General features: G+C 45.1%; 3 protein-coding genes across 5 annotated transcripts in view; 1 reads left to right on the forward strand and 2 right to left on the reverse strand.

Annotated features, from left to right (window-relative positions):
- The window catches only part of LOC128879915 (cilia- and flagella-associated protein 251-like), a 5,177-nt gene extending 3,897 nt beyond the window's left edge, over positions 1-1,280 (reverse strand). Inside the window, exon 1 of the mRNA XM_054129483.1 lies at positions 1,265-1,280. Coding sequence (XP_053985458.1) covers positions 1,265-1,280 — 16 coding nt within the window. The remainder of the gene's footprint in view (positions 1-1,264) is intronic.
- On the forward strand, positions 1,207-7,714 carry LOC128879481 (transient-receptor-potential-like protein). 2 transcript variants are annotated; one of them, XM_054128655.1, is made up of 18 exons: positions 1,207-1,436; positions 1,776-1,984; positions 2,051-2,273; positions 2,366-2,560; positions 2,925-3,114; positions 3,179-3,364; positions 3,585-3,775; positions 3,841-4,019; positions 4,226-4,510; positions 4,608-4,798; positions 4,875-4,957; positions 5,019-5,140; positions 5,253-5,440; positions 5,567-5,757; positions 6,087-6,286; positions 6,356-6,637; positions 6,810-6,945; positions 7,229-7,714. In XM_054128655.1, the coding sequence occupies exons 2-18, from the start codon at positions 1,805-1,807 to the stop codon at positions 7,507-7,509; spliced, it is 3,303 nt and encodes a 1,100-aa protein (XP_053984630.1). In that variant the 5' UTR covers positions 1,207-1,436; positions 1,776-1,804; the 3' UTR covers positions 7,510-7,714. The 2 variants fall into 2 exon arrangements, with proteins under 2 accessions (XP_053984630.1, XP_053984631.1); XM_054128656.1 differs by having other exon boundaries at positions 7,008-7,366.
- Positions 7,715-7,717: 3 nt separating this feature from the next.
- On the reverse strand, positions 7,718-15,154 carry LOC128879482 (coatomer subunit beta). 2 transcript variants are annotated; one of them, XM_054128658.1, is made up of 10 exons: positions 14,674-15,154; positions 11,184-11,597; positions 10,776-11,109; positions 10,419-10,707; positions 9,998-10,338; positions 9,642-9,906; positions 9,195-9,562; positions 8,688-9,132; positions 8,379-8,614; positions 7,718-8,311 (listed from the first exon to the last, which is right to left on the reverse strand). In XM_054128658.1, the coding sequence occupies exons 2-10, from the start codon at positions 11,549-11,551 to the stop codon at positions 8,081-8,083; spliced, it is 2,877 nt and encodes a 958-aa protein (XP_053984633.1). In that variant the 5' UTR covers positions 11,552-11,597; positions 14,674-15,154; the 3' UTR covers positions 7,718-8,080. The 2 variants fall into 2 exon arrangements, with proteins under 2 accessions (XP_053984633.1, XP_053984632.1); XM_054128657.1 differs by lacking the exon at positions 14,674-15,154 and adding an exon at positions 11,925-12,084.
- Between the last annotated feature and the right edge of the window lie 182 nt (positions 15,155-15,336).

Raw genomic sequence — 15,336 nt, forward strand, 5'->3', positions numbered from 1 at the left:
CTGGAAGATGGCCTGCCAACATATGTCACCCCCACTCCAGCCCTAAATTGAGGGCCCAGGACATGTCCTATTCGCTTCATTCTATTTTCCACGTGTAATATGTTCTATTTCACTGGGATTCCCAGACTGGAAGATGGCCACGGCCTGCCAACAGATGTCACTCGCATTCCAATCCCAAATCGAGGATCCAGGACATGTCCTATTCGCGCATCGCATATGTTTTCGAACGTTCGGTGGCTTCTAGCAGCGTCGAAGCCGCAAACTGTTGATCCAAGGCTGCGCTGTGTACCGAATTAATAGCCAAATATTGATTCGCTAGGCGCTGTTGCTCTCGTCGTTCGTTGCCTTCTATCCGCGCCGTCCGAAGAGGGAGACAGGAGACGGATTCCGGATCGATCGGCGTGGAAAATCCGCGGACCAAGGGTATCGTAACTTTTAGGGGCCATTCGAGAGGGCAATCCTCCGTAAAAACCGGAGAATGACATAAAAAAACGTCTAGGACGATCGCGTTGCAGAGTTGTAATCATTAGCTGGACTCTAACAACGCTGGTCTGTGATTCTATTGTGATACTCCTACCGAAAGATGTACGTTACGAGGCATTAGACTTGGACATTCTTAGAATAATCCAGTATTGTCTTCTCAGGAAGGACAGTGAGAAAAATCATGGGTATCAGCTTGATGGTCAGTACTCCAAGCGTTAAGGGATTCCTGTCCTCAAGCCTTAGCTCCACAGTGTCCTACGATGGTCCCTCCCATCAAAAGACGGACTTCGGGAAGCCAGAACATCCGGGGGATGATCCCCTATTGCGTTTTCCGCGAAAAGGATTAGCGGAATTAATGTATATTCACTTGGCGCATTCAAATGAACCAAACCAATGCTATATCGCCCGCACCGCGCCCACCAAGTAGGATGTGCTGTCACTTAAATTGGAATCACAAGCGCGGCTAAAAGCATGGAGTACCGTGAGAGCTGACCAAGAGAATGACATCGGCCACTCAGGTCGTTTCCACTGGTATTATCCGGTCACTCTTCGATTCTCGATGTCCAGTACCACCTAGCGACCCCTCGCGTGGCTAACGAGATATCGGTAAGCAAATTAGTCCGCGTGTTTACGGTACTTTAAACAACCGGGCAAGTAAACAGGGTCTCGGTTAATGCCCGTAATTCGATTTCCATCATCCGCTATATAAGCGTGGTCGGTGGCTGGACGGTGTTTAGCTGGAAAGTCCCTTCGTTTGCGGCTTCGCAGAGCTGTCGCTTACAACCACCCAGTCCCATGTCGCTTCCTCGAACGATTTCGCGCTGTTGACCTTTCGCTGAGAGGGATTTTGAGTGCGTTCGCCACACGGGAGTGCCTGTTGCAATCCGAAAGCTGACTAAACTCCTGATTCCTGGATCCAGCGTGGCGTGACGCGGCGAGGGGGAGTGACAGAGGTTTGTAAATTGTTCGAAACATGTAGCGATATCCCTTAGGTATTTTCCACCGGTAGCTTACCTGTTCCATTAGCTGATTAGCTTGGCAGAGACAGGGGTTCGTATATTATCGGGGACACGTTCTTCGGTGACTAATGATAGAGCTGTAGAGCCAACTTCCAATTAGCAACCTGGGTGTACATATATTAACCGAACACTATTGCAGTCACTATCACATTAAACACGACACACACTTCAAGCCCGGTTAAAACGGTTTAAGGGCAGTAGCATTCATCCACTTCACCGTCCCTGTAGCGCAACTTGAACTGAGCAATCCTCCATTACTCTTCTTCGCCAAAGGTGGATTCCCCCTCGCACAGGGGTCCAAAATGGGCTGCGAGAAATCCGAGAAGGACCTGGAGACCCCTCCAAGCGAGGCGAGCAGCTATTCCATCAGTCTTCCCGGGCCCCTGAACATCGAAGAGAAAAAGTACCTTCTGGCGGTGGAGAGAGGGGACCTGGCCAACGTGAAGAGGTTCATCCAGTCCGCTTACAAGGGTGGCGTTAACGTGAGTCCTATACTAGGCCTCTAGGCACTCCTGGTCGACAGGAAACGAAGAATCTGAATCTTCCAGGGCTTATCGGTGGACATAAACTGCATGGACAGCCTAGGTCGTGGCGCCCTGTCCCTGGCGATCGAGGCTGAGAACTTGGAGATGGTCGAGCTCCTAGTGGTGATGGGCGTCGAGACCAAGGACTCCCTTCTTCGAGCAATCGACCAGGAGTTCGTGGAGGCTGTCGAGCTGCTGTTGGAACACGAGGAACTTCTTACAGCCGAAGCTATACGCGAGAACAATCGTAAAGCCACGTTTCAATAACGACGTTATTTCGCATATTAACACCATTGGTATGGTTTACCGTCCATGTCCAATCGTTCAATTCCGTTGCAGTCAAGGAAATCACTCACAGCTGGCAGAAGGTCGACCCAATATCCGCCAGATACCCACCGGAAATAACGCCGCTGATCCTGGCCGCCCAGAGGAACAACTACGAGATCTTGAAGCTACTGTTGGACCGTGGAGCGACCTTGCCCATGCCTCATGACATCAAATGTGGATGTGCCGATTGCCTTCGATCGACCACTGGTGAGATAACTTGTGATACGGATTTTAAGGTAGACACTGGAGCTCCCTAGCAGCAGTCTAGGAAAGCAGATATATTATAACGCAACCAGGCCTGATGATGATCTGTCCAGATTGATGGAGTCTTCTTTTATGGATCTACCTTGCGACTGCTGATTGATGATAGTGTATTATTATCAATAATAGCCCTCCCTGCCTGTAGGTGATCCTCTGAGGCTGTCAGCTACCAGGATGTCCGAGTACAAGGTCCTGGCTAGTCGAAGCCTCAGAGTCCCCAGCGCATCAGATCCTCTGCTGACACTCTTAAATCTACCTTGCAACAGAACGATGACGTATTACTATCAATAATAGCGCTCCTTGTTCGTAGGTGATCCTCTGAGGCTGTCAGCTACCAGGATGTCCGAGTACAAGGCCCTGGCTAGTCGAAGCCTCATAGCCCTCAGCTCACCAGATCCCCTGCTGACTGCCTTCCAGTTGAGCTGGGAGCTTCGCGACTTGGCTATCGCCGAACCTGAAAGCAGAGGAGAGTACTTGAAGCTTCGAAAGCAAGTGGAAAAGTAAGCATTTTGCCACTCTTCTCGTAGCTACTCGATTCGATGTTCACCCTTCGATTTCAATTAGGTTCGCCGTCGACCTCCTGCAACAAGTACGAACCACGACCGAATTGCGCACCATACTCGACTACGACCCGCAGGACGAGAACAATTTGGCCACGAAGCAGTTGGTCAGATTGGAATTGGCCGTGCAATATAAACAGAAAAGTTTCGTCGCCCACCCCCGTGTGCAGCAACTCTTAGCGGCGATTTGGTGAGTTCATTAGAAAGTTATTTCAACTTTCTGTCGTTGAATTCGCGAACGCGAAATTGTTCCGAGGGAATTGCGAGATCCGTTTCGCTGAGAGTCTTCCTGGAATAATGGAAATAGGTGAAAATCCTTAGAGACGTTCCGAAGTTCGCAGACGACCTGGACAACGAGCATTAACGACAGAAACGTTAATCGTGAATTGTGTTTTTATTTGTCATCGAAGGTACGACGGGCTGCCAGGTTTCCGGCGGATGTCCACGTGGGGGAAGTGCGGAGTCCTAGCGAAAACCGCCACGATGTTCCCTTTTTATTCTATAATGTACCTGCTGGCGCCCGAGTCCAGGACGGGCCAGCTGATGCGAAAACCCTTCGTTAAATTTCTCGTGCACGCCTCGTCCTACGTCTTCTTTCTGTGTGAGTCTCCTCGTGGAACCAGCCGAAGGTAACTTGTAACCAAGCTACCAATTGATTTGTTCCAGTCATTCTCATGTTGGTGTCGCAACGTGCAGAAATGGAACTGACGAAAATATTCAGCAGCGATGAGTCGAAAAGAGAGATCGAAGCCAATCTGGCCAAGCAAAGAGGCGCGGCTCCGTCGTATTTAGAGGGTATCGTTGTCTTATACGTTCTTGGATTTATTTGGCAAGAGATGAGAGAGGTACTGGAGATGTCCAGCAACAATACTTTTACTATCGTAGTTAAGATGCTTGGGTTGATCGAAGGATAACCGAGTGGTCCTCTGCTTGCCTGAAATGAAAGTACTTGAAATTAGCTATCCTGATACAGCAGATTAGTCTTCCTTTCAGTTTTCCACTCAGTCATAAAGAGACACTCACAGATGCACGGTCGCATTGAAATTTCAAGGCTTACGTGGACGGACTGAAGGCCTACCTAAGGGACATGTGGAACTTCATCGACTTTACCAGGAATTTCTTCTACATCGCGACCGCTGTGCTGAGGACAGCTGCGTACCTTCAGCAGAGGGCCGAGATAAGGCAGGACCCGATGGCTGCTATGGTGCCAAGGGAGACTTGGAGCGACTTTGATCCTCAGCTGATAGCCGAAGGCCTCTTCGCAGGGGCCAACGTCTTCAGCGCTTTGAAGTTGATCCACTTGTTCAGCATCAATCCTCACTTAGGCCCTCTACAGGTACCTTTGTTAATTCTTGATAAACATTGAGTTGATACGAACCTTGATACGAACCTTCCTATTAACTTTGATAAATAGCTAAATATATTTGCTTCAGATATCCTTGGGTAGGATGGTGATAGACATCGTCAAGTTCTTCTTCATCTACACCCTGGTGCTCTTCGCCTTCGCTTGCGGGCTCAACCAATTGCTCTGGTACTTCGCTGAACTGGAGAGAAGGAAGTGTTACACTGGCTTCGGAAGCCCCTCCTGGGACGCAGCCAGTGAATCCTGCTTAAGATGGCGAAGGTACGCGACACAGTTTCCTCGGGAGACGTCTGATAACGATACTCCTGAATTACGTCGCTTTCCCTCGGTTGTGCAGGTTCAGCAGTGTCTTCGAGTCCTGCCAGAGTCTGTTTTGGGCCAGTTTCGGTGGCATTGGCATAGAAAGCTTTGAACTCACTGGTAAGTTTCAGGTGCGAGTGTGAGACACTCTCGAAGGCTTCTTTTCTGCACTGGTTTTCAGGGATCAAGTCTTACACCAGATTCTGGGGGCTGCTGATGTTCGGATCGTACTCCGTGATCAACGTGATCGTCTTGCTGAACCTCTTGATAGCTATGATGAGCAACAGCTACGCCATGATTGAGGTACGCGTGTTGTAAAAAATATGTTATGGGGTTAACTCTCATATTCCCCGCCAGAGGGCTACTTAAATTCCATCTGCTGTTTCCTTTGATATCTTTTTAATTCTTTTCGCAGGAACGCGCGGACACAGAGTGGAAGTTCGCAAGAACGAAGCTGTGGATGAGCTACTTTGAGGAAGGCGGCACACTTCCACCCCCGTTCAACATCTTCCCACCGCCTAAGCTGTTGCTCAGGCTGTGCGGCTTACAGAGGAAACGGGTCACCAGACAGACGAGCGATTACAAGCGAACGAACGATTACAAGTAATGGCCACCTTCGAGGGCGATTTAACGGTGTCTAGAAAAGGCTGACGCGTCGATAACGACAAACAATACAGCCTCAGCGCTTTCGCCTTTTACGACCCGAGATCATTTGTCCGTTTTCGCTAGGTACGGGGCGGTTATGAGGGCCCTGATATGGCGATACGTCGTGAACGCACATTCCGAGCACGAAATGGATCCTGTTACCGAGGACGACGTTCACGAGCTCAAGTCAGACCTGTCCTCCTGGCGGTGCGAGCTGCTCGAAATCCTCAGGAGGAACGGCATGGACATCAATGGCGCCGACACCAAGGAAAGAAGTAAGCACGACTGGCTTCGTTGAAATCTGTAGCTATCTAGCGACGATTGGAGACAAACAACCTTCCTAAAGTTTAAAATAATAGATCGAGTCCCAAACGTCCATGCTTTGACATAAATAATTTACCACCTCCGAAATATACAGTCTTTGTACCGAGTACACATCTTGTCGACCACACCAATTACAGGGGTGACATGTATACCATTAACCCGAAGTGAAAGGTATGCAGCTGTTAAGAAATCAAATTTGATCTCCACTTGGTTCTGAAGAGTAACAAAGAACGTCTAGTGCCAAATTAGATTGTTGCTAATGGATGTAAATGGTACCCAGCTGTTCTAGGCAAGAGAATGAAGGTTTGGGAAAGGAGGCTGATGAAGGACTTTCACGTAGCAGCCCCAGTCACGGGATCCGAAGTCGACGAGCAGGCGACGACCCTTCAGCCACCCGCTGAAGGCGAGGACAACGTTGCCAGATGGAAGAGAATCGCCAAATTGGCCGTATTGCGATCGACTAGTAATCGTTGGAGCCAGGTGCGGTCTCGATGCTTTGAAAATGATTAGAACGTAGAAAGACTTTTGCATCGAGTGAAACAATTTCAGCTAGTGGACAGCGCTATCAAGAGTTCTCAAATCGGCAAGAGCAACAGCATGGCATCCATGCAGAGTCAAATAAGCCTAAAGAAAGCCATGGAGGAAGCGCAGAAGCTGACCAACAAAAGCCCCTTGCCGCCCGTGTCGCCTATCGAGCTGCCTGAAAGCACAGCCTCGACGATCCTTCATGTTTTGCAGGACATAGTAGAGACTGACGAATCTTCTCAAGAAACATTCTCTGATCCTCCTAAACTGACGGTGTCGCTCGATCCTAGTGCAAACGTTGTTAAGGTAAAAGATCCACTTAGCTTAGGTTACTGCGAACACGAAATATAAATGAAGATTCTAGGTTAGGTTTTACCTCCGTTTAATTTGGTCATCATTGGACAGATGAATTATTTTTGCAGTTTTGATTAACTATTTCCATTTCGATTGTTACCTTCACCCGTATCTTCTTCTACAGCCCAAGCCCGTGATAACGATGGACTACGTCGACGAGAAGCCCGCCAAACATACACCGCCGGTTCCGCATCGTACGCCATCTCGCAGCGTCAGGAGGAAGCCTGAGAACTCGCAGGCAAACTACCAAAACTCATCAGGTAAGGCTCAGTAAATAATTGAGACCGTAATAATTTTGATAATCGAACTGTGATACCTACAGTGTCAAAAATTAGTAGCTGAGCAGCGCACTCTTCAAGATGGTGACTCTAAGAACCGTATTCCACGCAATTACGAAATAGAATGAACACAGAAACAAGAAACTCGTCCTTATACACCAGAATAAACAAAATATTCTGATATTCTATAATTAATAAATATAATTACGAAATATTCTAATATTCTTGCTCCTTTTCGTGGGCAAATTACACTTGTGCATTCCAGAAGCACCAACGCTGTCCGTGCAATCCATCAACGCTTCCAGAGTTCCGTCCAGTTCATCGAGATCTGGCAATCAACCCAACGCGGCCACAGATTCCAAGCTATCTGTGCCTAACGATAGTAGAACGATCAAATCGCGATTAAAGCCTACAGTGAGTCCCAAAAAGATGTCGAATTTAGGGACGTCGGGCACACCGGAGGACAAGGAAAAGCTCGTAGATATCATGCCGAAATCACCTCGATTTGCGACCAGTAGATCGCCTAGAAAAGGAGGCTGGCTATGAAGCACCGTATCGTAAAATAGTTACTTCCATCGAACGTGATCGTTCAAAGCAATCATGTACCATGCATCATCTTAACAGTATGGAATCGTACAACTAACTTTTTTTATTGTCGGATGTAAAACGTTAGGGCAGCAACGTGAACAAAGGAACCTGCGCTTTCGAATATTTTTACATCGTGTGGGAATAAATTAGCATTGAAAGGAGAGTGTACAGTGTTGATTCTTTATTCCTTAAAAAATATTTATCAGAAAAATCAGTTTTAATTAAATAAAATACAGGCTTATAGCTAAAGTATCGTATGTACTATATTTTCTTCATTTACGGATACATAGGTATCGTCGTTCGGCGTTGACGGTACACGAAAGAAAAAAAAGAAAGAGACAAAATGGCGCGTCGCACTCGGTATCTAATGCGGGAGATTAGAATGGTGGAATTGAGAAGGAGAACTGAAGTGCGCCATTCGTAGCGTTGATCAGATTGGAATCCAATTGGGCACGTTTTTAGCGAAACAATTTGGATACTGTGTTTGAGAGGGAAAGGGAGGGAGGGATAGATTAAAAACTACTGTGCTTTAAGCAGCCTGCACAACTTTACTCTGTGGACCTTTTTGCGTGGCATTAATTTTATCTCCTAACGACAACGCCATTCCTTGGCTCTTCGCTCTGATGCGAATGTGACCGACCACCGGTGCGTATGGTTTATTCAATGGTTTTTCGATAGACATATTCGCTAATGCGTCCTCCCCAAATATTGATTTCGCGTACATGTTCGCAGCCATGAACCCACACTGACCAGAAAGAGCCTGTAACGATATTAAAACATCGTGATAGCCGCAGTTTCATCTAAACTGCGTAAATAAATGTCCATACCTTCTCCGGCGTTAGACATCTCATGTTCGTGGACTTCAATAAATGCGCGAGATACTCCCTCAGATCTGACAATGTCGTATGTACAGACACCTTGTTCTCCCACTCGAATTCCGCCCACATTTGTCGGAACTCGGCGTCGGTGCACGTCGCTGGTACTATGTAATCCATGATATCTATGGGTATGTCGTTCAACACAACGACGCTTCTGTCGGATCCAGCTCCAGACACATCGTATACTAAAGAAAAATCAATCGGTATTTTTTATTTACACTCACACTGTTTCGTTAAGCGCACGGATCATTCACACACCTATATTCCCGAATATTATGCCATTTTCCGTGGACGCCACCTTTACGTTGGCTTTGATGCTCGCGAAGTCTCTTGGAGCGAGGACGATAGGCTGTGGCCTCTCCACGAGCTTCAGATCGCCCATTGTCGCCAGCTCTAAAGTGCAGTTCTGCAGAGTATCTTCGGTTTGATTGACGATTAAGACGTCGAGCACGATGTCGTACTGATTCACGTGGACCAGAGCCTCCGCGTACACGGGATCCGAGAAGCCAGTCAGTTGCGTAACCTTGCTCAAAGCGCTAGGAGCCGGGGCATCTCCAGCACCACCAGGTCTTCCAGCAACAGCCGCGCTGAGACTTTGTTCGAACATGTCGCCCGCTCCACCAGTTGGGTCTGATCCACGACTCAACTGCAGGAACTGGATCGCGTCGTCCACCTGAACGATGCTGCCTGGCTTTTCCTTCGCCTGTAACATTCAAATGTTCCAGTTAGGGTTGGACACGTCTTTATATAAAATAAAGTGACAACCTTTTGGTTCTGCGAGTCCTCCTCGGCCTTCGCTGTCAACATTCTACCAAGAGCGTCACGGCAACCCTCGGTGAACACCTTTTGAACGAGCGGCGTCGGGCAAGCCAAGGCCCTCAGACACAAGGATAATCGTTCAGCGTCGTCGTGCGTCATCGCCTTCGTGGGAAGACCCGAGCGACCTAACTGTAACACGCTGGACATCACCAGCATCGCCTCCGCTTGCATACGATTGCTCTTTTGGGGGTCGCTTTCGAGACCCTTGTAACGAAGCGCTAATTTAGCTAAAGTTGTCGCTAAAGAGGCGCCAATGAAGAAATCGCCCTCCATCATGTACTGAACCAATGCTGGACGTTTCTCTTCTTTCTTCCCTATAGTCACGAATTTAATATTAACCACCTACGGAACGGACATCTTTACGACGCTAGAGAGGTTAGGAAAAATAATTACGCGACGACGCTGTACTGAATGCGCTTTGAGTAGCGTATGTTCCATCCGATGTGACCAACTGTGCCGGTGCAACTTGAGTACTTCCATCTTCCAGCGTCTTTTCACCAGCCTGGCGTTTGTTCTCCGCTTCGAGCAACGGTAATTCACCCAAGGCAGCCCGTATGCGACTCATCACAGCCTCTATGTCTTCCTTAGACGTCGCGTACTCGCCAAGAATCCACAATGCTGCTCTGTGTACTTTCACGGATCTGATATGTGGGAAAACCTACGCAGAAATGACGATCCGAGGAATTAGTGGATAGTCGATTAACGCCTGAGCATGAAATTAGGTTAGATTAGTTGCTTGGAATATTTACTTCGAGAAGCTTTTCAACGATCAGCGGTCTGAGGTTTTCGAAACGTTGGATCGCTTCGCGAACAAAGACCAGGACGTCTGTAGCTGCGGCTTCGTTATTCTCTGACAGGAAATCCGTCAGTACGGGAATCACGGTAGCGGCGACGTCTGAGAATTTAATAGAGCAGGCGTGCAACGTCCGCACAAGAAGCTGTCGATATCTACCCGCATCTTCGTGTTCACCACCAGCCGTTCTGAGCACTTCTTTCTTCAGAAGTTGAACCATTTCTTCGATCGTGCGTGTGGTTACCAAGTCCATAGCCAGAGCCAACGTTTTAGTTCTGACTTCTAACGCTGGCGAACCTACAGGACCAACAAACATTTTTTTCACCGACATTCTTATTCCTCGAGTATGTTTTCTTCGTTCGGTTAGAAACACCCACCCAAGACTCTAAGTACATCCATGACCAAGTCCTGGAGGACTCTTTCATAGACGGGGCTATCTTTCATTGCGATCAAACGATCTAACACGATCAGTTTGACGTTATTGTCGCTTTCTTTAACAACCAATTCAATGTAGCAAGAGGCTGCAGCCTTGATAGCTGTAGGAGCGCTGGTGAGCGTCACCAAAGTGCCAGCCGCTTCGTAACGAACCGCAGCGCTCGGCGAATTCAACAAGCTATAAATACATCTGATGAAACGTCCCCTTTCCGATGGATTTGCGAGGCACACCTGTAAACATATACACTCTTGAATATGAGACAGACGAAAGCCGAAACATTCTGGCGACGAAGACATACTTTGTAAATTAGTTCAACGATAACCAACTGCAGTATGTCGCCAAAGTTGGGCACTTGATCCAAACAAGAGCCTAAATATGACAATGCTGTGCTTTGATCTGCGTGCAACAGCATCAAAAATGCATTTCTCCTGCACGACATGTCCTGTTCACCCTCCAAATATTTCGCGATTAATTCGGGAGCATCTGGTATGAGAAACTCGAAGTTTCTGTATATTGTGAAAATAGCGAGAACGGCGTTGCGTCTAACGTAAGAGTGTCTGTGCTCCAGGCAGGCAATTATTGCTGGCATTAGCGGTTCCAAAAGTTCGGGTTCCTTCAATTTACACAAAAATCTGAAAGATGCAAAAGCATTCTTGTGATCATGCACGCTTCGTTCGGTAAGATATACCATTCTCTCGATTAATACCTAAGAGTTGAACCTCTGACAAACTCATTCGGATGCTGTAAGTCCTTTCTGTAAGCATCGCAGACTAAAATCATTTCCTGAAGCAACTTGCCATCCGTAGAGGTCTTTGGAACTATTTCCCAGAATATTAATAGAAGCTTCTTAATAGTATGATCCTGCAGCGGCAGGACAAATCTGATAATAGTCATCAGAAGTCCTGGCAGCCGTTCCCCACTGAGGATCATGTGAATTGTTTTCTTAAGGGCATCGATCTTTGTCTGCACATCCCCTTTTTCAAGATCTTGCTTAAGCTGGAGCTCATTCAATGGCTCCGTATCGATTGGAATGTTTATCAAAGTATAGCAAGGTTGTTCCGCAATCGTGCTCATTTTGGCTGATGTTACACACTTTGCCAAGAAAGTCTCCTCTTACGACCTGGAATCAAAACAACGTATAGCAGTGTATTTTTAATGTTTACACCCTGAATTAGTTATTGGTATAAGCGTTAATGCACTCGAAAAAAAGTACAATTTCATTCTGAGATGCAAATTGTATTTTTCTCTAAACAAGTAACAGATAAAAAGTCGTGCATCTTTCACTCATTAATCGATACATTTGACCAGATAAGAAACGTGTCTATCTCGAAGTAACATTACTCGAGAAACAAATCTGAAGTGAGGTTAGGTCAAGTGCAACTGTGTGTTTCGCGTGACATCACAAGCCTCCATAATTTTTTGGAGATGTTTCCGATGCTGGACGTACCTGATCACGTGAAAATCGCGGGGAAACGATGGATAGCGATATTTTCCCAGTGGACAACTGACATTTATGCGAATCCGGAAACAAGGGAAACCGCATACGTGTCAAACCCCCTACATTAGGGAAATATCGAAATAAGAATAGATAGCGCTACTGTCGTCGCCTCCACGTAGATCACAGATCACAGATCTTCGAAAATTTCTGTACGAAACTTTTATTAAAAACAATTTTCAGTTGAGGGATCAATAAAAAACGTTAGCAGTATTCGAAATTCCATATGCTGATGCAGAAATTAATGTATTTACACGCTAAACTATATTATTGTTTTAAACTTACAGAACCATAAACTCTTATTGGGAACCATTTTGAGTTGAGGGATCAATCATAAACGTTAACAAATTTAGAAATTTATTAGCTTTCCTATTTCCTATTTATAAACTAAATATCACTCTTCTTTATTTTATGAAAGCGTGTTCGAGTTTACTTATCATTGCGTTACTTCGTTAACGACTGACCAACATCTTGTGGTCTTAGTTCTCAAGTTTGTCGATTAAAGCGTTGCACTTGGTTTCTTATCGTAATCGATAATGGTGGGAGTGATACTAAATGATAAGGGGGATTTCTGAGCCTGATTCGCTAGTTATAAATTTTCATAAAGTGACAAGTCTATTCTACAACTCATCTTTAATGTAAATAGTGTCAAAGAGTGAATAAATAGTTGTAGAAATAAAATGACAATGAATTCTTAATAATGAATTCTTGAAAAGGTTTTCAAAATCTAGTTTAATAACGCGTCACAGACGCGCTATCGATCGCGTTTAGTTGTTAAATCGCTAAAAATCACGTACAACTTACGTCGTTGTTTATCTTTCATTAAAAAATTTGTTTAATTTAGGTGGCACGTGCAACACAAATCATGATCATTTTTATCGATGCAAGAGGAGGAGAGCATACAAAAGTTTCCCAATTACGTAATATTATGCAATAATCATTGATCGTATCGCTGTTATTTTTCACAGCGATACTATTAATTTATATCACGCGAGATAAGCGATCTTCGTTAATAGAATACTTTAACTGGAGCACCACTGACCTAGAAAACAAACTGAACTGAATAGACCCTAATTGAGATTAAAGAAGCAAATAATTTCTTCGTGAATTTCGAACGTTACGAATTACGTTCGCGAAAAGTAATTCGAACGATGATAACATTGATAATATGAAACATTATGCGCAAGCACTCGATTCAGTTTCGTGACGAGGAGAGTAGAATTATTTCGACGAAACCGCACGTGTCCGCGTTAAAGCGATTATTCAGCTATTCGGAATATTCTAAAGCAATTGCTTTGTAAGCACGGCGAGTTGTTTTTTTGTTGTCGAGCAACATATTCCATTTTTGCTGTACTATCGACACGGCGATAAACTCTTGATCTGTTATAACGAACGATCAGATCTCCATGATTGGCAAGTACACTATTTTTTGTTCGGTTTGCGCAACCAGCAACAGCGTTCGGTTCATCGAAAGTAACTCGAACGAATGTACTCCATTTCGATTATGTTTAGACCCACCGCGAATTCGCGATATCGCGATATTAATAGAGAAAGTCACGGTTGGTCTATACGGAAAGTTCTCCATGAGTAATCGGTGACCCACGATAAAGTAAGTGCATTGTGCAAGATAATGCCGCATTATTTAACGATATTATGAAGCATTCCATGTTGCTACGGATCTTAATAGAAGCCTTTTTAAACAAAGGTTTTACATAGGTCATCGTTGATCCACGACCAGTTTATTGCACGCAATGATTGCGCTAATATGGTCATTTTAATAAGTATTTCGAGATACCGTGCATTTTTGCGATTATTTTAAACGATACCTCGGCAATGTTATCTCTGGGTCGCCGATGACCCACGACGGAATTCGAATTGCATTAGATGACGGTGGATTTATTAATTTTATTGTGAAATGATTGGATTGTATGATTTTCGTTAAGGATAAATACTATTCCATAATTCAATTAAACCTTACTAATCTCTGCTTGAAAACTTGAATGGATTCAAAGGGAAACGGCGTGGGTCATCTATGACCCACGCTACGGTAAACGCATTACACACTGCAGTTACGAATTATTATTAGTTAAAGTATTTATCACCTTCTGAACAGCATAACGTGTATTTTATTGTTGATATTTCATATATTTTTGCATTCATGCACATCCTCATACATTTTCACACATTTTCCCTTGCACGATTTAATTATTAACCCTTTGCGCTCGGGTGGCGCCTCTAGGGCGACATATGTAATTTAAAAGTGATTTTGTGATGTTTTTCTTCGAAGTAGAGTTTTTGGTGTCACAGAAATTTATTATAAAAATGGACTGGATTTGATTCTATAAAAAAAATGCCTCGAGCGCAAGAGGTTAAAACATTATCTAGAAAAATGTTGTAGAAGATTACGAGACCCTGAAAAATAAAAATCATAACTGTTCAGTGAACAGCATATAATTATTTAACAGAGAACTATGCAAGAAATTCGTCTCGTTTGGAATCCATCTTGGATAAACGTTGAAGAAAGGAGAAATCCTCATGGTCTCACCCTGAAAATTTTTTCAAATTCCTGCACGACCGATTCCTATTGCATCAGAGAAAATTAGCGACTAGACCACGGTGCCCTCGTGTGCGGCAGCTAATTGCGAACGTCTCGACGCGACGGAGCCGATCTTCAATTATTTCCCGTCTCTGTCTTACTTACTTTTTTCGATTAACTCCTATTACACTGGGCCGCTGCATCGTCTGCACACAAAGGGGGTCACACACACGTCCGCGTCTCGTCGGTACTCTCCCGTTTCATTCCTCCGTCTTCCTTTCGCTCCGTGGCCACGTAAGGAGTTCCACGGGGTGAAGATAATCATCGGAATCATCGTTATTGACCTAAACTGTTTTGCGCTTGCCACGTTGTCGGCGGCACCCTGTAGACGACCCCATCGGTCTCGCTTAACCGACCATTGAATCGCAGATGAAATTTTGATGAATTGCACGAGCTTCGGTTTCTTGGTCGAAATTACGCTCGGGGCGATTGTTTCGTTGTTGCCACATCGATGCCGATGCCGTCTTGCGGAGATTTCCCTGTATAGTTTCCTCCATTTTGTAATAATTAACTTCGAGATTGTTGAGATGAACTTGGTTCTATTTATTCGACTCACATCTCACTTAAGAAGTAAAATACAGTCAGTCCCATAAATAATCGCACCATCTGTGTCTATTACAAGAATTCAATTAAATGACAGGCTTGATGTTTCCAAATAAATGTTTCATTATATATATGCACATGAATAAACGTTACACACGTATATTTTTATAATGAAACAGAAATTTATTTATAGGGTAGATGACAGCGAAAAGGTTCACCATGGAA

The sequence above is a fragment of the Hylaeus volcanicus genome, chromosome 7 (assembly GCF_026283585.1).
Source record: "Hylaeus volcanicus isolate JK05 chromosome 7, UHH_iyHylVolc1.0_haploid, whole genome shotgun sequence".
NCBI lineage: Eukaryota > Metazoa > Arthropoda > Insecta > Hymenoptera > Colletidae > Hylaeus > Hylaeus volcanicus.